Source organism: Seriola dumerili, unplaced genomic scaffold (genome assembly GCF_002260705.1).
Source record: "Seriola dumerili isolate Sdu_G_001 unplaced genomic scaffold, Sdu_1.0 BDQW01000319.1, whole genome shotgun sequence".
Taxonomy (NCBI): Eukaryota; Metazoa; Chordata; class Actinopteri; order Carangiformes; family Carangidae; genus Seriola; species Seriola dumerili.
The window spans coordinates 1,970,360-1,995,681 of NW_019174574.1; the positions used below are offsets into that span (position 1 = coordinate 1,970,360).

Genomic DNA, 25,322 nt, shown 5'->3' on the forward strand with positions numbered 1-25,322 from the left:
AAGACATTGTTCTGTGAGGCTGGCAGGTTTGTACAGTCCACATTCAAGAAGAAAATCAGCTGACTCTTGTATGTGCTGGGAACTAGCTTGCTTGCTAACAACATACCACAGTCAATAAGACAGTATGGCTGTTTGGAGAACATTTTCTTCTCTTAAACAGAACTAGTGATTCTCAAAGTGGGGTCCAGGGAACCCCAGGGGTCTGTGGGGGCGTTCCTGGGGGTCCCCAGCAAAAAGAGGAATAATTTATTTTCACTATATTTCCATCCATAAGTAACACAATGACAGAATATGACTATTTTGATCATGGGTTTCAAACACTTTCTGTAATCAAACATCTAAAAGCAACATTTTATCAGATGAGGGTCCGTGGTCTGTGTCAGTTTAGGTCATTGATGTGAAAACGTTCGAGAAACACTCAGACTTTACTGAGTTTTACTGCTAAATGACTCTAGGTAAGAGTTTGAAGTTTTGGTTATCCATGGGTTAAAGAGGATTGTAATGCTGAGTGGCAAAGTGTGGAAAAAAGAAATCAAGTCATACTCTACAGAGGCATCCAGAGCTGTAGGGCTGGAGTCCGGTCACGGTCTTGTCTCGTCTTCAGCCGGCCGTCTTGACTGTTAGTCTTTTGTCTCGACCATGCCCAGTTCTTTTGGCTAGCTCTTCTCAGACTGGAGAAGCTGCTCTGCTGTCAGTCACTTCATTATTCTCACCTCCACTGCTCTGCATTGACTGCTAGAAGATATGTGACTGCTGACTCACACAATGAGCGACAGGATGAAGAATGGGTCTCAGTCTTGATGCAGACCTCATTTGGAATCAGTCTTGACTGAATTTTCAAACCATTCCAACTTGCCTCAGCCTTGATTTAAGTGATCCTGACTGTGGCGCAGATGAAATCACTGCTGATGGAAGGAGATGTAACAAAACTAAAGTCAGGATATATTTCACTCTTTGTCTCACTAGCTTTAGATGGAAAGTGTCTTAGATGGTGATATGGCACCACGCTTTTATTGCAGAAAAACAAAAAAAGACCATGTACAATACATGTCTATAAGCTCCAACAGTAGCTGAAGTAAATGAGGTAAATTAGCTTTTTCTGCCACATATGTTCATATATGTGGAATCAATTTCTTTTGTCGGGTAGAAAAAGGGTTGGTGATGACAGCTGGGATTTACACTGGTGGAGCCTCAGGGGTTAACACAGCTCTGCCTGAGAAACCAGTTTGGGGAAACTAGGTCCTCCAGGCATTCATGTACTTTATTTCCAAGGAAGTCGGTTTGCTCATGTGGAGGGGTGATGTTATTTGACCTTTATTTGACCTGATTCAGAACAGTGCTTTGGTTTGAAACAGCAGCTCTGCATTGGATTATTCATACAGAGAAGGTGAAAGATAAAAGCTTTGATGCATACTTTGGATTTGACTGTTGTTTTGCTGAAAATTTGTCAAATTAGCAAATTTACGTCCAAGCTCTTCTACAGGGATTCACTGAATTTCTTTGTGTTGATTCTTGAGACTGAGAGATTTCCTGGAGGAACTGACGATTGATGCAGTTGTTTATCCGTGAACATTTATGGTTTCTGACGGTGTCCAGTCTGTCCAGCATCATTACTGTGTCCTCAGCTGGTAGTCTGAAACAAAACACAAGGTTGGAAGCAGATGACAACAGGTCCTTAGACATCAGTCAGAAAACCCCAAATGTGTGTGGAGACAGTGCTGCACACAGTTTTGCAGAATATGATATAAAGATAAGCTTGTATGAATTCTTATCTTCCAGGTTTGATCAATGATTTCTAACACAACCTCTTTCATGTGCTCTTGTCATATTCAATTATAATATAAAGCATGAACACCATGGCAAATAAAAAAATGACAACCAGTCCTGCAACTCTTTCAACCGTCTGACACCACCCCAAGGAAGGTCTCCTGAAATAGCGCCCCTACAGCGGCAGGCGTACCTGACCTTGGTGTCACCATTACAATAATAACATGGCTTGGTTAGGCTGAGGAAACGATCCTGATTTGGGTTAAAATAAGTACTTCCACAACATTAAACTGTCTTTGTTGTCATGGTTACAATAATTACAACAAACAATCATGGATAATAGAAACAACATAAACAGCTAGTTTCACATTCTCCTGTGTCATATTCATCCATTCACCACAACTTCCTCCTGACGTGGACTTTGTCTCTTTATACTGCGTCACCGCACTTTTCCCTTTGCTTACTACAACCACTAGATGTTGCCTAGCAACAAAACTTATAATAACCTGCTGCACAGACAACCTATGGGCTCATTTCTTTACAGGAGGACAGTCTCAAAGACGAACTGATCTGTGCTTGTACCCTACATTAAACTTTTTGTTAAACAGGACACAGACAGTGTATTCTAATGCTTACATGTTACAACAGACCCTTATTAGTGGAGGGGCTCTGCAGGAATGTGTCTCCCTGTATATGAGTGGATTTAGGATCCACAACCTCAACTACAGCTGTTTACAGTACACTGGTAACATGGCCTTTAACAAAAGTTTTATGAGCTTGGTGAAGCAGACTATACTCTCAGTGGCCACTTGTACAACTGCTTGTTAATTCAAATCAAGTGACAGCAACTGAAATCATAAAAACATGCAGACATGGTGAAGAGGTTCAGTCGCTGTTCAGCCCAAACATCAGAAAGAGGAAGAAATGTGATTTAAGTGACTCTGACCATGGAATGATTGTTGGTGCCAAACAGGTGGTTTGAGTCTCTCACAAACTGCTGACTTCCTGGTATTTTCATAAATAGCCATCTCTGGTGCATACATACTCAACAGGCCGACTGCGGTCTGGATCTGGACCCAAATACAGTCTCTCTGCTACCTGACCCAGACTGATTTGGAGTGACAAATCGCTATCACGTCATCTCATCTCACCTGTCATCATTCACTCACCCACAGTTAGTGAGGTTTTTGATGTAGGAGCTACAGTTTAAAAAGAAAAATGGCATGTTCAAAACAAAAAAAAAAGAGAAAAAGACCACTGTGACCAATCAGTGGCCATAGTGACAAGTGGTGATGGAAAATGCCAAACATACCGAGTGTGAACAAAACTATCCTCAGATCACAGAGATAAGAGCCGAACCTGCTCAGGTCATTACATCAAACCTACAGCAGAATAACTGTAAAATCATTGACTCTGCAACAAGCTTCATGGAGAGGAACACACACAACGAGCCATTACACTAAAGTAATGAAAGAGTGTTTGAGTAACTTGATGGAGGTCTTGATGAAATGAAAGATAAGTAAGATAGCAGCAAGACAAACAGAGATTCTTACTGAAGATTTGATCCAGCAACTTTGTAGATGTAGAGGAATCAACTGACAACAAAGACAGTGCACAACTGATTGTATGTTTTGGTACAAGAGGGGAGGATCTGTATGAAGCCACCATGCAAATGCCTTCTGACAGAGGAATTGATCTGTAGCATGTCGTCTCCATTGTTACTGATAGAGCATGATCTATAATAGCGAGACAGATGGGAGTGGTGCAATCCCACCAATCTAGTCTGCATCATCCCCCAAAAAGTCCTCTGTGCTAGTGTGAGTGAAATGTACTCAGAAATCATGACATCATGGTTTCATCTCGACTGCAGTATCACATTATGTGTTTAGTTTAGAGGCCAACTTGATGATTTGCTTCTCCACAACAATGTCAATTGGCTCAGTAAAGGCAGGGTTTGAGCTTCAAACCTTCCTGTCTGAGCAAAAAAATTGCAAAAAACACTATATTTGTGTATTTCCTACCAAAGGAAGAGAAAATGTTGCTGTTGCATTTCTCACAGATATAACTCCTAAATCACCTTAATGTCAAGCTTCAGGGCAGAAAGAACAAAGTGAGTAAACAGCAGTTCAGCTTTTCAGAGGACGACTTGACATACAGGAGGACGAGCTGCACTTTCCAAAACCTTTGGAATAAATAAGGCCTTTGTAAACTCCTCCTTCCTCTAGAAGACACCTCACATGAGGCTAAGGGCCTCCTAATGTGCCTACCCAGAATGCCACACAAGATCATGCCAGAAAACCTGCCTGTAAGATGTGTAGCTGTATTGCCTCAGGACAGGGCCGCAATAACGTAGGTAGTGGTGATGTAATATGGGCAACTGGAGTAATGGAAAATTAATCAGTTTTAATATTGTCTCCATTATCTACATATAAATATTTCTTCTGCTTCTACTTCGGAACTACTTTAAGTTCAAACTGGTAAAGTCAACTTTACATATAAAAGACCAAGTATATGACTCAGAAGCAATGACCTCTGCGGAACAGTCAGCACAGTTTGTCAACTAGGCTTTTATACTAATTGTAAAGAAAAAACCCAAAACAATGATTGATTATTTCTGCCCTAAACATACTACTGTGTTTCTCCCCTCTCTCTCAGTCTGCCTCACCACTGACCCCTCTCCCTCTCTCACCCCTGTGGCACAGAGAAACAGCGTGGATAAATGTCAGGTGAGATACAACTGATTCTTTCTCATTCATTTCTAGTATCAATACTCCTGCCAGTGTTAGACGACCAATACTAGTCCTGTTATATCCTGATGTAATAACAACTTTACAGTGAAGTGATGTGCAGTGTTAGTTATTGTTAGCTCTCTACTGCTTCTCTTCACACCACAGCTGGACTTCTCACTGATGGCTGTTATTTTTCCTGATCCCTGTCAGCTCCTGCTCTCCTGGACACTTAGCAGGCTCATAATTGTAAGGCTGCGGTCTGTCATATCCATATGAATATAAAGTTTTGACCTGTGAACTGTCAAAACTACTGTTGGGGTCCACATTTCCTATTATTAAACCTGACCTCGCTTGGCTGCTCTCCAAGTTGTTGAGGCGAGCAGATAACTCTATTGGAGAATCTAATTTCTACATCATTGATTCACCAACACTGCTCTTTAAAGACTGCTGTAGTCTCTTGCCCACTAAATTAAATAAATCTTACAGAATCTAAAAGGTAGTAAGTCTGAAAATACCCAGAATACAATGAAAAGTAGTACAACCTAATATAGGCAAGCTATAAACTTACATGTCTATCTAAAGTCTGTTAGTTTCATTTAAATTTTGCTTTGTTAAAGCAGCTGAGTTCTTTTAAAGTTCCCATGTTTTACACTTTTCCTGTGAGATTTATTTGAAGTGTTGATCCATAAGAATCAAAATTCATCTCAGTGAAATTTTACATCTCCTCTCTCAGGCTTCTCTCTGGAGCTCTAGTAACAACAGGTCTGTGAGCCAATCAGAAGAGAGGAGGCTCTGAGCTTCTTTTCTGATTGGCTGACTGTTTTCTGAGTGATCCAATAAAAATATAGCAGGTTTCAGGTGAACACTGACTGGTTTTCTGAATACAGGCTGTGTGCATTTCTCTGTGGACTGAGGCTTTGATACTTTCACAGTATTAATATAGAACCTAGACCTGCTTTATAATCAAACAGCACATGGACATCTATCTTTATGCTATATGGACCTTTAAGCCACTCCATGTTTGACTTCAGCTCCTGATCATGTTTCTCCGCGCAAGTACACAAGTGCAAAATGACCAGAATTTTCTATTTGTTTAGTCTCCACAGTCAGGAATGAGCACATATTCAATGACTATGCAGAGAACAACACATTGAACATCTGTTCACTATGATCCATCACAACCCACAATATCCTGCAAATTCCTGCATGTTCCAGTTCACTTCCCTTAATTGTGTCAACATTTCACTCACTAGCATCCTCTTCTCGGATCTTAGTCCGTCTTATTAAAGACACGAGACGAGGGAGAGATACAGGAATCACCTGGGTAAGGTCATGTTGCTCATATCAGGTGAGACATATATATACCCACGTCAAGACGGCAAAGTAGTGAAAATGAAGCAACTGTGGCCCCTTTGGTGCTTCATGCTCCTGGCAGTGCTGTTAGCAATGTTATTAGACTGACGCATTTCAGCTTGTGGCCTTCATCAGGGTCATCCACGTTCCATCAGAATGCCCCTGATGAAGGCAACTAATAAGGTTCCTCTGTCTACTACAAGTGTTGCTGGAGTTTTCACCTCTTCTGGCTTTTTTCCTTTCTCCATGCACTGTGGAAGTGGGTGAAGTTGTGCCAGAAACCTCATTTTGTTTCTGTTAGCGATGATAGCCTGCCTGCACCCTGGCACCCAGCCATCAAAAACTGTCTCTTGCACTTGAAAGAATTCTATAACCAGGAAAGGTGTTTACCTGAAAGCTGGTCTGAGCAGGACTCCTGCAATACTTTGTCACTATTCACCTTTTTGCTTAGGCATTTTCCACAATCCCTGTGTGGGTAGTGTAATCTGTAAAGTGGTGAGCTGTGTAGTTTCTTTCAAATGTCACATGTCCACACCTCACTGCATGTAGATGTGTTTTTCACAATTTCCAGCTGAACCAATAAGTTGTTAAGCCTCCAACTGTCCAACAAAAAAAGAAAGAAAATCCTTAACACCACCTATGAAAAGCTGTGTGGAGGAAGATGAATCAGTGATGTTCAGTGACGTCTCAAGCCTCACCTGAAGTGATGCTAGTGCCTGATGATGGTGGCACAAAGGGGGGCATGACATTGAGAGTATTACAAGACTTTCTCTATAAAAAAACAACACAGAGCTGCCAGTGCAATGAAAACTACAGACTGGGACCTGAATCTATTGATATAATGAAGTGACTTCACATATACTTCACTATGTTTCTCTTTAATGTTTCCTGTTCTTTGTGAGATCTCCAGACAGACAGCAGCCTGTGGGTTTGTGCTGACTGCAGCTGAGTTAGCCTCATGCTATGCTTGGCTCTGGAATTGGCAAATATAAATATTTGAAATGGACAATAAGAGCACAACAGGAAACACATGCACACACAGGCATGTGCGTGCATGCAGGCACATGCATATCCATGTGTGTATGGTATGTACAGTATACCAACATGGAGCAAGGTTGAGTCTAGTGGCTTCTTGCCCTGAGCAACATCTGACTGGCTGCTTATCTCTGGAGGAATCTCTGAATTTAGAGTAAGGCTTGGCTCGACATCTGCACTTCCTTGTGTGCACGCACACACACGCACACACACACACACACACACACGCACACGCACACACACACACACACACACACACACAGATACACACAGGTGTACGTACAGGCTGGAGATCAGTATGGCGTGTTCATGGAAACAGTTCCAAAGCCGCACTCAGCCGCCTAAAGAACACAAACTATGATTTCTGTAATGATAACAATAACACACGCAGTCACACTAACACACACATGGGTTTTGTTATGGAAACCTAGTGCTGTGTGCTTAAGGTTAGGCAGGGGAGTGGTGAAACTCGTTGCTCTGTGAGCCCGGCGTATCTGGATTTCATTTGCCTTAAATCAGATCTGCTTTAAGAGCAATTAGAGCCAGAGCCCGTGGCAGCTTCGTGTTTCTGAGCGTTGCTAGTGGCAACCAGGGGCACTCTGGAAACAATAGCACAGCTTTATGGTAAAATGTGCTGGCATATCTTTAATTCAGCTAACATGCAAAAGTGAGTTTACAGAAATTACCTGCCAAATTCTGTTAACTGTGGGCTGTTTCATGCCAGATGCCATATGTTGTTGCTGCACGCATGCACATGAACACACACACACACACACACACACACACACACACACACACACACACCACTGTGCTTCTACACTTTTGAGGACCTTCCACTGACTGCAGCATATTCAGTCACATGCACTAACCTCTACATTTACCATAATTAACTTAATCCTGGGATTCTTAAGCCTGATCCTGACCTGGTGAAGAAAAACATTTCTGTTCACCCTGTGTTTTTCACGAGGTGATGTTAATATTAGTAATTTACAAAGTTAAACTCAAAACAAACTTTATTTATTGTTAGTAACGAGCTGAGATCTTCCTGCTGTTTTAGGTTCTGCTCTGTTCGTTACTTCTGTCCTGATGAGGTGTTCCTCCTGTAAGAGGGAGAGCCTGGGACACTTGGTTAGAACCAACTCATCAGGATTCATGACGGGGGTTCAGCCATAACTTCATATGTGTTATTCCAATATATAATTTATCTAAGTGTAAATGGAGGGATCTTTGTCTGTCTGTTTTTTTGTTTTATCTCTACAAACACTCATATGATCAAACTGTGTTGCTTCTGCACCGTCACCCAAAACATTCAGCCACAACAGCCACAACTTGAATGGACACTGCACTACTGTTCACAAATTATATAGAGCAAAATGATGTGGATTAAACTGAGATTATTTCTTTCAATTTGTGTTATGTCAAGTGTTTCTTTGTGTCCCTTGATGTGTTCATTGTCTGGCCAGACAGGTGCAGATGTCTCCACTTTGTGTTTTTGTGAGTCAGTCATGTCAGTTTAGTCACTGCTTGAGCTTAGAGCTCAATTTCAGATTTTAGACCTCAGTTGATGGAAGGCTGGAGCTGCATTATTTTGCCCTGTTTACACTGTTATCTGTTTACACCCGAGTTAACAAAATGACTGTTCACATATCTATAGGACACAGACATTTGGGTGAATAAAGCCCCTTACATTTCTCTGTATCTCTTGTGCCTGACTAGCTACAGTCAAAGGTCTACACACACACACACACACACACACACACACACACACACACACACACACACACACACACACACGTATACAAGTGATGAACCTACTGAAACACACAGTTGTACTAATGACAGTACAAGACAGATTAAGCACAGAAATGAAACACTTGTATGTATACGATTGCACATTAGCGTGTGCTTTATCATCAGCTATGTCAGTACATTTGTAATCACCTGTATTTCCCTTCAGTCCTGATCCCAGTTTTCTCATTATCATGTCAGTATATAAACCTCCCACTATTTCTGTGTTTTTCCGGTTACTTGCTACCTGAGTTTATTTTCCTGTTGTCTGCTTATCTCACAACTGTCTGCCATTTTATCCACCCATCTGACTGTAAGTCTGTTTTTGCTTATTAAAGGAGCTATGTGTAAGTTTATGCTATTGCTAAATGACTAATGTTAGCATTAACAGCTGCTAATAGTCCAGGAGAAACATTGTGAGTTCAGTATCAACCTTCATTACTTTACTCACTAACAGCTGTCTCCAGAGGTGGAAACACACGCCAGTGTTAACTTTTGTTTTGCTTGTCACTTATTTTGTTCTACTGAAGTTAGCATGCTAACCAGCTAGTCCCGGTCTGGCTGTACTGTCTCATCACTTTCCAATGCAGAACCACTGTAGCGTCCAGTCTCAGAGGACGTATTATAACCTCTTTTCTTGTAAATGCAACAATGACTGAAGCTCTCTGCAAAACCGGTAAGTAAACAGCACATCACACTTTAAGTTTATCAGCTTCCTTATCAAGACCTTCAGTACTTGGATCAGGTATAAAATAAGGTGTAAACGTCAGTGGGCTCCAGCTGTCATTTCAATGAGTGAGATACATATTTAGAGACTTTCACTAAAAACTGTTTCTGCTGTCAGAGACAGAAGATCTGAACTGAATCTTGAAGTTTTAGGGTTTTTTTCTACTTTTTATTTACTTCACCTAACTAAACCTAAATAGATTGGAAACTACTGTGTTACTGGTTAATATACATCTGATATGTGAATTTATATATAACTGGTTACACAGGATTTTGGCAAAAAAAAATCTGTATTAATACTGAAAAAAGGTTTATGTCTGAATGTCATAAGGAAAAGTTGGTCAGCCAGTCATCTCTGTGGCATGTTTCTTTACCAGAGGCCCAGAGAGGAAAATAGCGTGACATATACAAACTACTGCCTTAAGCTGCTTGATGTACCTGCTGTGTGCCACACTGGTCTAACAGCAGCCTGGAGTCTGTTAGTGTATTTCTAATTGTAGCGTAGCGGTGTGCCGGGCCAGACAATAAATGGAGTGCAGCTCGCCCTCTCCCCCTAAGCGTGGCTTTAACTGCCTGTCCCGAAACCATCAAACACTGCCACTGGTTTCCTACAAGGCTTTGGAGCGAGAGAACATGAAAGGGAGGAGAGGACGACAGTTGAGGTCCCCACTTCTCCTCTGGATGTGGTAATAGATGGGTAGGGCTGGAGGCTGCTGGTAATTGGTAGCTTGGTGTTTAAAGAGGGGTCCTTCAACTGAAAAACCTCATGGGAGGTCTTTAATTTAAGCAACTAAATACGCCCCTCTCCCCCTCGCTCCAGGTCAGGACGTTTGGATTTTTCTTGTGTGTGTTCTGCACATGGCTCTGCACACACACACACACACACACAGAGACACACATGTGCCCCAAGTGTAGTTCCACATTCTGCATTTTTACTCTCTTTGTTGACTCAACCTTCTGGGTTTAGTATCGTTTCAAAGCCACACACACACCACACACACACACACACACACACACACACACACACACACACACACACTCGCTCCAGTGCACAAACAGACACACACAGATGTGCCGTGTGAGGTGCACAAGAAAGCACTGACAGTTCAGGGGTGAAACCACAGGTTTATTAGAGTGGCGTCACCATGTTACACCACACGCACACACAAACACATACACGCATCATCGAGCATGTGCCATCAGCAGCAGAAATTGACAATTACGTAGTTTTGACCACATCAGAGTCAGAGGCGTCTACATGAATGTGACAGTGCTGCTCAGTGAGCCAGAGGACGTGTGCAGTGTGAAAGCAGCAGAGCAGGTATTTAACAAAGACAGTTTAACACTCAAGTCTGACTCACATCATCATACAGTTTAAACTGGTCCCCTCAGTGCTTCACTAACTGCTGTGGCTCACTGCTGAGTGCTACAAAATAATGTTGAGATGAGACAAATTACATTAGACATAAAAGTCATTTCATTTTCAAACAGTGAAGAAATGACATTATTTCTGCGGGGTAGAGTGAGTAAAAGAAAGTAAAGCCCAGTTTCACCAGGACCTGACAATATCACCAACAAATGTTTACTTATTGACCTGGAACTCAATGTCAAAGACCTCATGAGCACCTGTATCTAAAAAACCAGACCAGCTTCTCTTTCACTCTCATTAAATGGTATTAACTCATTTTTTTATACTTGCTTATTGTCAGGGTGATGTGCTTTGTGACTGCTCTGTTTATACCAGACCAAAAATGATTTTCTTCACTTACAAACACCTCTGTGTGTTAGAGGGTGTGGGATTCCCATGAGATGGGAGTCAGTGTCATGTGACTGGGACAGGAAAAAAACAAAAATCAACAGGAGCTGGTGGGACAGGAATCGTTATAACAACAGGTCAGTCTTTATACATAGATATGTAGTGTAATATGAATGAATGTCATTTTCTTTATTTCGAATATGAAGCGAGTCATTCTGTTGTCGTTTACATTCTATTTTATCCTCTCCTGTCTGCTCTGGTCGCTGGTTGTCTGTAAGCAGCCACCTGACGTGTGGACTGACGATGCCTGGTGCAGCCACCAATACTCAGAGAGGCTGCTCCCTCTGACATCAGAACCTTATTTCACAAACTTAATAAGTTTGGTAGACGCTACACCTGTAAACTGTAGCTACAGAAAATAACCTGGATTACAGTCTCCACCTCTAAACTGCATGAGTCTCTGCTCGTAAATTGGTCACAAGCTGTACCTCCCACTACCACGGGTAAATTCTCAACCTGAGGGAAACACTGTAAAAAAATGCCATTGCCAATTATGTAGTCCGAGTCCTTTAAAAAGCATAATATGGGGCGAGATGGGATTGGGACTGGGACAGGACAGGAGTGGAGATCCATTCCTGTGTGACCCTCTACGGAGACAGAGAGTAGACTGGTTTTTTTCACGTTCAAAAAGACCAACACAGTGAATGATCCATCACCGCATAAGAAAACACTGTCAGGCCTTAGCAACAGTCTGTTATCATACTGTAGCTGCACAACAGTACAGCTGTCATCAATAAACATTGCATCACAATTATCTTTAAATGATTAATATTTTATAAATGCAGTGTAAGATAAACTGTGGAGTCTTAGTCAGAAAATTAATAAGATATTTTCCTCAGTAGTTCAGACCTTCTCTACAGGATCATTTAGTGAGGAGTGTTGCTCTTGCTGTTTGCTGAATGGTCAATAAAACATAGAACCAGACCTGAACACTGCTTATTTTACTGGATCCTAGCAACTGCACTAAGCTGAAGAGAGACACAGACACACTGTTAAAGACCTGGGCTCTTTGTCCCAATCAGTTAAGCCCCCTCTGGTGTGTGAGCCTTCCCGAGTCATTCCTGGGCTGTGCAGGACAACAGATGACAGTGAACACTAACATCTGGGAGCAGGCTCATGCACAGTGGTCCAGACCTGGGCATTGGGCTCCCAGAGGACCTTTCTGCTTTGTCACTCGTGGGCCTGTGAGCTGGAGGTTAGTCTGAAGTGCCTGCAGGGGAAAGCTGATGTTTCTCCTGAAGGTACTTTAGAGCTATGACCCCCACCCCGACCACCACCTTTCTATAGTGAAGGATGAACACAGCACTGAGTGTGACTCATCAAGTCACATCTAGTTGTTAGCAAGCTAACAAATAGTAAACTACTGCCATGGTAGAATGTAGTGTGTTTGGAAACTGTTCATTGCTCATCATAGTTTACATTCTCAAAAAATTAGGAGAATCCAAAAATTCAGTTTGACATTTATACACAGAGCTTTGTGTATAAATGGTTCTGTAGTTAAACATTATTATATTTATCAAAGTGAGGTAACAATCAAACTTTTGCATTAGTATCAGAAACAAAACTCTGGAATGAATACCATGTTCAGATTCTGGCAGTAACAAATATCTGAAAACATTTACTCTGAAAAACCACATGTGAAAACTACACTACATGCCACACTGTTTGATTAGCAAAATATCTGGGAAATGAAGAACTGAAGATAACGACAATGGCTTTTGCCTCTAAAGATTATCCTGTTATTGCTGAACACAGAAGTCGTCACACTGTACCTGATAATATTTGCAGGTCTCTTTCTTTTCACTCCGTCTTCATTGCTTCAACATCTCTGTCTGTCTTTCTTGTCCCTGTAGACTCTGAGACCTTTTCCCCTTCCTGTGTTATACTTTTCTACAAAGGTTTTTCTCCTGCACTGTTGCTAAAGATCGTATCAGTGTAAGGAGTTGCAGCATCAGTCGTTAAACGTTTCAGCATGTGGACGACTCAGGACCTGACCGTACAGTTCAACACCCGACAAGCTGAGCTCTTCAGTGATGGAAAACATGGATCTAAACTGCCACTCTCAATGATGTCTGTCTGCTTCACAGGTATCATTACAAATATCATTTCACTCTGTTTTTACGGTGCTTGTTAAACTGAATTACACTGGACTATTGACTGGATGTTTTGTTGGATTTTACGATTGGCTCATTGAGGAACTGGGATTTGAAGGACTACAGGCTCTTTAATGCTCAGAGATCTGGCTCTGATTCTTTTTTGAATCCTACAACATGAATGAACTTTGACCTCTGGACGAAAAAAAGGTTTGACTGTTTACTGCTGTTCCAGCTGGTTCATCACAACCAGTGAGTACTGTTAGAAACATGTCTCTGATCATGTATCATCAGTCCAGAGCTAAAACCTGTACAACTGGATCTATGACACCAACAGCATGAATCCATGGACAAACCTGCCTGGTGTCAACAGTCCAGGCTGGTGGTGGAGGTGTGATGGTGTGGGGAATGTTTTCTTCTTAATACCAATCAATCATGGACTGAATGTCTCAGTGTATCTGAGTATCTGAGGTTTCATCAACATGACAGTGAGTTCAGTGAACTCCAGTGACCCCCCCCCCCCCCCCCAGTCTCCAGACCTGAGTCCAGTAGAACAGCTTTGGGATAGAACAGGAGATTGGCAGCTTGAATGTGCAGCTGATGAATCAGCAGAAATGATGTGATGCATCATGTCAACATGGAGCAGAGTCTCAGAGGAAAGTTTCAACATCTGGAGGATCCATGACACAAAGAACTGAGGAACTAGCAAGTGTTAGTGTGCTGTTCCTAATAAAGTGAGTATAGGAGTACACATGTAAAATGTGCTTCAGTTCATGGTTGTGTGTGTGTGTGTGTGTGTGTGTGTGTGTGTGTGTGTGTGTGTGTGTGTGTGTGTGTGTGTGTGTGTGTGTGTGTGTGTGTGTGTGTGTGTGTGTGAAGGTTCTTAGCTTAGCCAAGAACAACGGCACAGTCTGTCTGCTTCCTTCCTTCCTGCCAATCATAGCGGAGAAGGGAGGGGTCTCCAGTGATAACCTGCTCAGGAAGCTGTGTGGAGCCACCACTCACTAACTTCAAGAAAAAAAAAGTCAAACTCAATAATGAATGTATTGAAAAGACACTGAAAGAAGCTAAAACTCTTGGAGCCGGATTCACTAAACCTTCTCCTCCTGTTTCTCAGGTGCAGATGTGGCGTGTTCTGCCCCAGGTATACGTGGTATATTTACTCATCACATGCATCAGGCTGAAGTCTTGCAAGTGTTTGCAAGGTGCATCTGTCTCCTCCTTGCAGATGCATTACGGGGAGAATCCCGCTAACAACAGGTCCAGACATGGAGACATGTTAACAGAGGACAATTATGCATGTCACTGAATTTACTCTGGTCAGTCATGTCCTTCACATCTCCCATCAATGTCTTTAATACTTCTAATGTATGAATCATTGGATATATGGTTTATTATTCATAACATACATCACATTATAATTAATATATTATAATTTTCAGAGTAATATGTATTTGACAGTATTCTCAGGTGGAGAAGACCATGACCAAAGCTAATGTTTTGAAATCGTTCTCCCACCACTGACACAGTGTCCTGTGTCATCTCTATCAATGTGTCTGTGCCCAAAGCCACTAAAATAAAGACAGAGTTTGTACCTTTGAATAAGGATTTGGGCTGAAAACAAACATGGAGCTAATCTCTTTACATAGAGCAAGTATTAGATGGCCAAATTCTGAAATCATCTGATCCAATTTACAGAGAATTCAACTTTTAACATTTGAGACATTTCCACATCTCCAAAGACAGGAGGGAGTAGAAGGAGAGAGAGAACGTATGTGAACTACCATCAGCTGAAGAAACTGATCATCAGACTTGAGAAAGACAGTAAAACAAACGTATTAGACCAGAGTTTTGCAAAGTTCAACAACATGAACCTGACAACAGTTTGGAAATCAGTGTTAGAAATTCAGATGAATGTGTGAGGAAACATCAAATCCAAACACAGACTAAATCCTGTTCAGAGCAGATTTATTTCTGTGGGGCAGTGTGGTCATGCTCCGGTCAGTGATTCTATTCCACCTGGAGCCTGTACGTGGGTAATTCCACCCCCCCACCCCCCCACCCCACACCCCCACCCCACACCAACAATAACTACAGCTGCAATTACCTACTGTTTCTCTGTAAACTTGCTGCTCTTCCTGTAATTTAAATCCTGTTCAGAGCCACATCCTTGTTTCATTAAGTGGATAAGATTTTCCACTTGACGAGCTGCTTGTCCTTTTTTTTCTTCATTTTATTGAATCCAACAGTAAAGCTATATCAGCTACAGGTAGAGACTGCTTCTTTTTTTTTTAAGCCTATATTTGTTTACACTCTCCATTAAAAGTAGCTGAATCAGCTATTTGCAGTCCCTATCTGCAGTGTACCCATGGATGTACAGACTAGTGTCACTGGATTAAAAGTTACAAAGAACTTGCCTAATGATATCTTATGTGTGTAAAATACCCGTAGGCTAGTGTATAATTTATTCATTAAGGGATCTGTTTGGTTTTGTTAAAGAAGACAGCAAAACAGAACCAGATGAGAGAAATGTTGCAGGAGAGATGGAACCACCAGTACAGGTCAGAACTGTTTTTTTTCACATGACATATATTCTATTCATGAATAAAGTAAAACAAAGGTGTGTGTGTGTGTGTGTGTGTGTGTGTGTGTGTGTGTGTGTGTGTGTGTGTGTGATCCTTACCTCCATTCTGAGTGATGTATCTGACCCAGGGCAGGGCCTGGTAGCCGCTCTTCTCGATGATCTTCAGGTAGCGTACCTGTACAGGGACACAGGGCAGAGTCAAGCAGAGTCAGTCTGCCTCATGTTTCTGAGTCACATTAACCTCTGTGGACGCAGCTGAAGTTGTCAGTGGTCCATCTTAGCACGTTGTAATTGCTTAAAGATGGCTGAGGAATGCTGTTTTTATGAAGTGATTACGTGTTTTGATATAAAAGTTACACCACACTGTGCAGGTGTTGGACAGATGTGGTGAAGCAGAAAGTGAGATTGGAAACATAGTGAATTCTCAGCCACCTTGAAAGTGTAATCAAATACAGTGTTTTAGTGACAGTACTCAGTTACTTTCCTGATGAACAAACATGTGACATGTTGGCTGAGAGCAGTGACTGCTTTGTTGTGACATCACAAAGTTCCAGAAGTCCTGACGGCTGGTTTTAAGGCTCAGTGTCTGAATACAGGCTGTGTGCATTTCTCTGTGGACTGAGGCTTTGATACTTTCACAGTATTAATATAGAACCTAGACCTGATCTATAATCAACAACACATGGTAATCTACCTGTATACTATATGGACCTTTAGATTTAACTAAAAAAAAACAAATAATCTCAATTCCTTCAATTCAAACCTCAGTTTAGAGAAAAGTGCAGCTTCTTACAGTAACATAGCAGCAGAGGTCATGGATACAGGACACAGGAAAGATAATCCTGACTAACAGACAATTATAAAATGGAAATTTTATTGTTTTCTTTCAAATAAGTTGAACTAACACACTGGTTTGTTTCCAACCAGTCTGACTGTCTGACCTTTATAGTGATTTCACCATGTTCCCAGATCTCAGCTGTTAACTTGGTGATAACTTGTTTCTTTTATTACTGAGAGAAATAACTGACTTGAAAATGAAACCCAAGTTGTAAAAAATCTGAATTACCCTCGTTATTGTTTGGGACTTGTTGAAATGTAAATGTGTATCTTGTGTCATGCAGCCAAACGGAGCCAACAGAAACTGCAGTGTTTTCCCACAGAGGATGAATTATAGTAGAAACCCACAAAATTAATAAACCTCCAGCAGGCAGAGGCATATCTCAGTTATCCTGGGAAACATGGTGGAGTGTGCTCAAAAGCTCAATGCATTCAGAGGGCACAACATCTACTCACTGCATAATGAAGCATAACTGATTTTTGTTCACCAAACCACAAACTGTGGGAGTAAACAGCCCTGAGCTTGTTTGTTATTATTCAAACCTCAGTATGATTCCAGGCTTCTGTGCCAAATGTAAATGTCATGAAAACACCAGCGAGGACAAAACCAGAGAGCATGAATGAAGTGGTGACAGAGAGGGAAAGAAAGACAATGGAGGAGCAACACAGAGCCAAATACAGAGCAGACACCAGAGTTAGGATTAACACACAATGGAAACATCATCACATGCACCAAAGACACAGATATGAGCACATGTTCACAGAGACAAACATCGAGGAAGAAAGGAAGAGGAAGTGCCTCTTAAATCTCTGCCAGAGATTAAAAAGCTGGAACCAGTCGGTCAGGAAGTCAGAGTGGTGGAGAGATGTGACACTGAATTAATGTTCTCCCACAGAGCAACTCAAATCACACAGTCACATAGCTGATATTTTTATCCATTCCATATGGAGGCGGATGATTTTCAGCTCTGGGAAATCAGGTTCCAGCGGGGGAACATCCATCTGCACAGTCCTACAGTCCATGTACCAGAGAACCTCACAGGCCAAGACCACGTCTCTCTCAGCTGGAGAGGTGATTTCATTCTTACTGCTGGATCTATGTGACATCCAAACCCCACACTTGACGTGATGCACATGATGAATACCAACAATATCTTAAATCCATTCCAATCAGGGTTCAAAGCCCTCCACGGTACTGAGACAGCTCTGTTAAAGGTGACTAATGACCGACTGCTCGCTGCTGACTCTGGGGAAAATCTGATTCTAGTTTTACTAGATCTTAGTGCTGCCTTCAATACAGTTGACCATGACATCCTTTTTGACTCCTCTTGAACACTGGGTTGGTATACTGCTTTAAACTGGTTTGGATCCTATCTTAAACACAGGACCTTTTCAGTGGCTATAGACCAGTTCTCCTCCTCCTCTGCCCCTGTCACCTACAGGGTTCCCCAGGGTTCCATCCTCAGGCCAGTCCTATTCGGCCTATACATGCTCCCCCTCGGAGACATCATCAGGAAACATAATATCTCTAACAGCTGTTCACTTCAGAATTCAGTTGAAGACCTTGTTGCTTACTTTTAAGGCTCTTAATGGTCAGGCCCCGCCTCACATTACAGACCTCATCCATTGGCTCTCCTAGATCTGTCAGATCTGAAAGCTAATCGTGTATTTACTCGTTGACGTTTTCTTGTCTTTGTTAGTATGTACACACGTTTCTGCTTACAGTATATTTACTATGCTTTCCTTGTGTTTTTCCTTGTTTTATACATTTGTTTTACTTCCTTTTATTTATTTATGTTGTATTTCTGACAGAGTGTCACTCACAGTGTGCCTCTTCCTGCCCCCTGTTGTCAACACATATGTCATTTCCAGTACAACTGTGGGGCCTGGTCCTGCTGGTGGTGGTTAAATGCAAACCACGTAACTGCAGTGTCACCAGTTTGATTCCAGATGGACACTGTTGTAATCTGTGACATCATACCTCTTTCTCTCTCTTCCCACACTTCCTCTCTGTATTTCTACTGTCTCCATCTAATAAAGGCAAAACACACGGAAATATACCAGGGGTCGACCAATGTGGTTTTTTCAGGGCAAATTCTAATACTGATTATTAGTAATCAAGGAAACCAATATGCCAACACAAAACTATTGCCACAGGTGTTTCTATTATTTTGTCCACCCCATCCATATCAATGAAGGTCTGCTAAAGAACAGGAACACCTCTGTGTATAATGTAACAGTTCCTCACTCTACATCCTCCAGACTGATCACACAGTTAAATCACACCTCTCCTCAACTGAACATTATAACCTTCATGAAGGATGATCTACTGCTGGACTCTTACTATTACTCTACACCGGTTTTAGCTACATGTTCCTAATAAACTGGCAACTGAGTGTATATTAGTAATTATCAGTTGTATGCACAGACTGCTGTTCATACCTGAGATCAATGTTTATGCACTGAAATACCAACACACCTACATATACACCTACTAGCCTATAGATGTTCTTAAGTTTCATAGTGTTATTATCACCATATAATATGTTTTACCCCTCACCTTTAAAAAATGTAACACAGTAGCACATTCACTGACAGTACTACTAACTGACTTTGTACTTATATCTGAGCACATTTTTACTTGTACTTGACAAAAGTTTCCTTTAAGTAGTGATCGGCCGTTCAGCTGCTGTGGTAACTATTATCTGAAGGAATGGGATTTTCAGATGTGTGATTTTACTGCCTTTTGATATGTGCTGATGTTCACCACTCTATGATTAAGACAGAAACACACACAATAAATATGTGTGAGTGTGTGTGTGTGTGTGTGTGTGTGTGTGTGTGAGTGTGTGGTAGTAGCAGGGACCTTGGGGGTCTTGCCTCAGGCCACATAATAGCTCCTCATCACCAGTGATCTCTCAGTAATAGCAGGCCTTACAGCAGCTAATGGCAGCATCTCTCTAATGATGTCTCCATTGATGCAAGTCCACACAGTTATTTTGAGAAAACTGTGGCTTCTCCGGCACCCGCCTCTGCTCTTGTCTCTGTCTTTACAAGGTGCCATTAGTTGAGGTTGAGCCTGTGAGGTGAGTGCGGCCGGGTTAGAAGTGGATCTGGGTTCATGACGATGAAAATGCCCGGGCTAATTGAAGGCAGCGTCTGTAGCTCGGGGTTCACAGTGAGGCCTGGTGGAGGTCTGCGGTTCAGCTCTCAACAACTGACTCTCCGGAGTTTATTATTACACTCAAACTAAACCAACAGCAAAGACAATGGCTGCCTTGTTACCGGTCTCCTGAACCAAACCCAGCAGGGCAGCACATAAACAGCCCGACCACTGAGCTTCAATTAAGTGACAAATTCCGGTTTGTTACAACTCGGCTCCTCTTTTAGTCCTGACACAGATTTCTGTCAGTCATGTCCACATTGTTCTCACTACAGTGACTGCTGAGATCCAGAAACACACTGTGATGGACGGGAACACTGAACACAAGACAGTCTACATTCATGGGCCTGTTTCAAGAACCACTCATATCAACATGATGTTTTCTAGTGATTTAAGATCATTTCAATTTCATTTTTAATTTAATTAATCACATTGGCCATGTTTGGAATTTTCTTAGATCCACACAAAATTCTCTAGAGGCCACGACCTGACATCTGAGAAAGACTGAATGAATGAATGTATGAATTTGGGGTTTATTGAAATTAAACACTCAGTATGAACTGATTAATACTTTTAAAACCATTGAAGCTGCTGTCTGGTTGGCAACTTGTACATATTTTTATTGTTTTCTTTCTCTAATAAACTGTAGGAAGCACTGGAACCATAACTGCTGCATCACAGAGGAATCATATCTTTAATAATCTATGAATATGTCTAATGACTTTGGAGTTAAAGTAAAAAACTTGTCTAATTTAGTAAAAAACTGAATTCATTCATTCAAGTTCATGAAATTTAGAGGAACAGATAACTCTCCCCTCCTCCTCCAACACCACTAACATCATCTGAAGGTTAAACTTCCAGAGAATTGAGCATCATACAGATGAATAAAGTGAATCTGAGTGGACTGTAAATTACTAGCCAAGCTCCGAGCTCACAGACGGGAGCAGTTCTTACTCTCTGAGCTTGAGATGGTTGTTATTCTTAATAGATATTCTCATATAAATATGTGACAGCTGCTAAATATTGTGTAATATTCCCAGACCACTTGAAGTCAAATTCTTTCCTTTTCTTGACAGATGCAGAAAAAGCCTTGAATAGGTCAGAGTAGGAATATCTGCTCCATGTGCTGCAGTGAATTGGCCTTAGGGATCATTTGGGATAAGGGATTGGATAAAGGTATGAAACTCCCTGTGGCCAAGATTATGATTAATGGATGTTCCTCTGATCCATTTCCAGTCCACAGAGAGACACTTCATGGGTGCTGCCCTTTATCTCTGCTTCTTTTTACACATCCTCTTGAACCCTTCAGGCAACCATAAAACACAGTCACATCACTGGAGGCAAATTAGCAGGCATGGACCAGAGAATATAATCATATGTTGATGATGATCTGCTTTTTGTTACAAATCCCAAAACTCAAGCTCAGCAATTGTCTTTATCATTGGTCAGTTATCTGAGATATCCGGAGACAAAATCAACTTATCAACACATCAGAGGCTTAAACTCCAGGAGATTTAAACAACCAGAGAACAACTGACCAACTTCAACAAATAAATGAAGCCATCAATGTCATGTATTCCCAGTCTGAAAATGCCCTAAGAGATACAGGAGAATATCCCCAGTCTTTATTCTGTGTGCAGAAATGCATTTTAAAGTTCAGCTCAAGTTAACAGCACTCAGCAAGGACGCACACTGTGATTTACAAAGCTGGACTATCAACTGCATTATCACATGACCATCACATGACTGGACACTAGGAATAACACAAAACACGCTGAAAGATAACGATGAGCTACCTCAGGCAACATCAACATCAACATCTAACACATTGAAAGTCCTGCTGATAAAGAAACAGAGTGGATGAGAACATGTGAGTAGAACAGTGTGTTATTGTGCGTCCGCTGTAAGCATGACCCAGAGGACACAGGTTCCAGCTGCTGGGGCTATAAAATATTATAGCCCAAACATTACAGAGCTCTGCCCCTTTACAAAGCCTCAGTGCAGCTCTTTCTCCAGGTTAGAACCAGCACTCCTGTACGCTGATGAAGCTCAGACATGTGGAGCCCCACAGCTCAGCTGCTCTCAGGCCTCTCAACTACTTGGCTGCACACAAGTGTTTTTAAACCGCTCCAATCAAACTGTGAATCCATCTGTAGCTGTGCTGAAACGGCATGCATACCTACACTGATACACTATACCTACACCTTGTATTTCCAAAGCTTTCGGGAAGTAAAAACAGTCATGATGTCATACAGGGGACTTTCATAAACTCAGACAACAGACCAGACTGAAAACTGTCACATCAAGTCATGTTCCTGTGTTTTGATTCAACAAATCTCTGCTGGTCTTCACTTTGTCAGAAACACTACAGGTTGCATGTGAGAGGAGAGGAGCCTACATGTATCAGTCTCTGGTGATCAGGGTATGGCAGAGTGCGTAGCAGCCGAAAGTTGCAAGCTTCCCCTGCGCACCCCCGCATCTTCATTATCTATTTTTGTATCAAAGATAAGTTAAAGCACTGTGCGAACAAGTGATTTTCCTTCTGTATCTGCAAATGGCTTTGTAGTGTCTGACTGTCAGTTCAGACCGAAAGTAGTGAGAGCGACAAAATTCACTCTGCCTGCTTTGCTGAGGACGCTGGGGAAGTTTGTGGGCGCTCTGACATAGACTAAAAAGGCAGCTAGCAAGTTTGTTCAGAAAGCATCTTTGTGCCAACTGACCAAAATCAGGGTCTAAGTTAATTCTATGAAATATTTTAAAGATCCATATAGTCTAAAGGTAGATGTCCATGTGCTGTTTTATTATAAAGCAGGTCTAGGTTCTATATTAATACTGCGAAAGTATCAAAGCCTCAGTCCACAGAGAAATGCACACAGCCTGTATTCAGAAACTGAGCCTTAAAACCAGCCGTCAGGACTTCTGGAACTTTGTGATGTCACAACAAAGCAAGCCCCACCCACCTGCACCCACCATCCAACCTTGCAGGATTTGGTTCCTCTGAGTGTTTACCTGAAATCTGCTATATTTTTATTGGATCAATCAGAAAACAGTCAGCCAATCAGAAGAGAGGCTCAGAGCCTCCTCTCATCTGATTGGCTCACTGACCTGTTGTTACAAGAGCTCCAGAGAGAAGCCTGAGAGAGGAGATGTAAAACTACACTGAGATGGTTATTGGTTCTTAAAACCACAAATATATCTTCTAAAAATATATCTTCTAAACTTTAGAAGATATATTTGTGGTTTTAAGAACCAAAAACCATCTCCTTTAAAAGGATCAACACTTCAAAAAAAACACAGGAGAAGAGGAAAATATGGAGCTTTAAAGTAGTGATGTTAACATTACCGACTGATTCGCATCAAGTTATCAAGCAACACTGTTTAGCATCTATTTCCACAAAATATATTACAGGCTTCACTTCACCAACTCACCTGGAACACCTACAATGACAGACACCTTTGTCCAGCATTGTTTTTTTATTAAGTCCCTGTAAACACACAGGGACACGTCGTAAAGGACGAGGAAACTTGTCACTGAAATGATCAATTTCTCCTCCACTGTGAACAAACATTTGATGGGAACCAGAGTTTACACGACTGTGTTCTCTTGTGTTTTCTAGAGCGGATCACTTCTACATTATGATTGGTTGTCGCCAAACCGCGTCATAGCTCATTACCATGAAGTTGCCTGGACATAAATTTTTCCTGACGCCCACATCACCGCTGCTCGCTGCCAACAGACGCTGACATAAAAAATTAATGACTTCCGGTCACTTTGCCGTTCCCACCGCTTCCAGTCTGAACATACAGTACCTGTTGAAAGTCTATGTGTATGTGTGTGTACATACTAAAGGCTTGTCTGCACAGGAGGCATTTCAGCCATGTTTTTCAGTCAGATGGAACAGATGTGCCTCTATTTTAATCAATACAGCAGCTCAGGTTAATTTCATATCATACAAGTATAAATTAAACCTGATGCAGATTTTTAGGATTCAACTCTATTTTCAACTCTATACAGGGACTGTGTGTTGAGCTCTGATGTTTTGAAACTGGATCCAAATATCTTACACTCGCTGTGTTAAATGTGTCTATTACAGTGTGTGTCCACTGCCTGTGTTCAGTCACTGGTGAAGAGTAGGGCTGGGCAATTAATCAAATTTTATTTTGGATTATAATTTTGGCCTCCAAAGATTATAAAAACAAGATAATCAAGAGAAAACTATTATTGTGCCGCATTTCATTTCACAACAAATTTCAGTTCCTCTCTCAGCACTAAAGAAATTAGGGAAAATTTTTTGTTATTGCAACAAAAAAGTTCTCTTCCACATTCACAATCATCATCATTTCTGATGATGATGCATTTTCACTTTTTCCTACTCAGAAGTCCATCTGCATCTCTCTCTCTGACCATGTGTGTGAGGGGCAGGGCAGCACTCTCACACACCTTGGAGCACCGTGCACCACACACACACACACACACACACACACACCACACACACACACACACACACACACACATACACACACACACACACAGACCCTGCACTTAGTGACAACAGAAACAACTCAACGTTTTGAAGTGTGTTCAGTCTTTGTCATGCGAGGAAACACGAGCAACCTCTGGACACGTCTGGTGAAATGTACAGTTTCCTACCAACTGGCTGGTAGCTCATCCGTCGTTGCGTCAGGTGTATTGTACGCTGCAGCCTGGAGCCCACACACAGAGTTACACTACATTATACCAACATGGCTTAATGATGAAACTGACCGTTATCCAGCGGATTGTTCTTAAATTCAGTCTGAAATGGACAGAGCATCATCTGAACTGTTGATTAGAAATTTAGTTTCAGGTCGAGGGGGGGGAATTTCAGTCTTTTTCCAAAGCCAATGAGAAATCATGCTGAATAATCGTGATCTCAATATTGATCAAAATAATCGTGATTATGATTTTTGCCATAATGGAGCAGCTCTAGTGAAGAGACTTTGTGTGTGTGTGTGTGTGTGTGTGTGTGTGTGTGTGTGTGTGTGTGTGTGTGTGAAGCATGGTGTCCACTGTCTGCACTCTCCTTCTGTCTCTATTCCTTTTACAACAGCGCCATCCGGTGGCTGCAAACACATTTATACAAACACCAGAAACACCTGCAGCTTTACAGAGGAACTACAAGACCTCTGAACATCTGGATTCAGGCTCTACTCACAGAGCAAAGATAAACAAATTGTTTCTTACCTGGATGCCAGAGGTGGTGAAGTAGGGGATCTCAAACTTGACACTGATGGGAGGTTTGCCTTCTTTGTCCTCTGCCTCCACACTGGGCAGGCCAAAGTGGGCCCTCATGAGATATTCTTTACCACCCTGAAACCACATTGGAGCAGGTTAAGCAGTGTATTCACTGGGTTCAGTGCAGAAAGCAAGAATAAACTGATGATATGTCGT

The 25,322-nt window shown here is 41.7% G+C and overlaps 1 protein-coding gene across 1 annotated transcript in view; it reads right to left on the reverse strand.

Moving 5' to 3' along the window:
- Positions 1-277: 277 nt before the first annotated feature.
- LOC111231821 (AP-1 complex subunit mu-1) overlaps positions 278-25,322 on the reverse strand; it is a 33,506-nt gene continuing 8,461 nt past the window's right edge. Inside the window, exons 10-12 of the mRNA XM_022759063.1 lie at positions 25,116-25,241; positions 15,991-16,066; positions 278-1,633 (exon numbers count right to left, since the gene is read on the reverse strand). Coding sequence (XP_022614784.1) covers positions 1,611-1,633; positions 15,991-16,066; positions 25,116-25,241 — 225 coding nt within the window. The 3' untranslated portion in view covers positions 278-1,610. The remainder of the gene's footprint in view (positions 1,634-15,990; positions 16,067-25,115; positions 25,242-25,322) is intronic.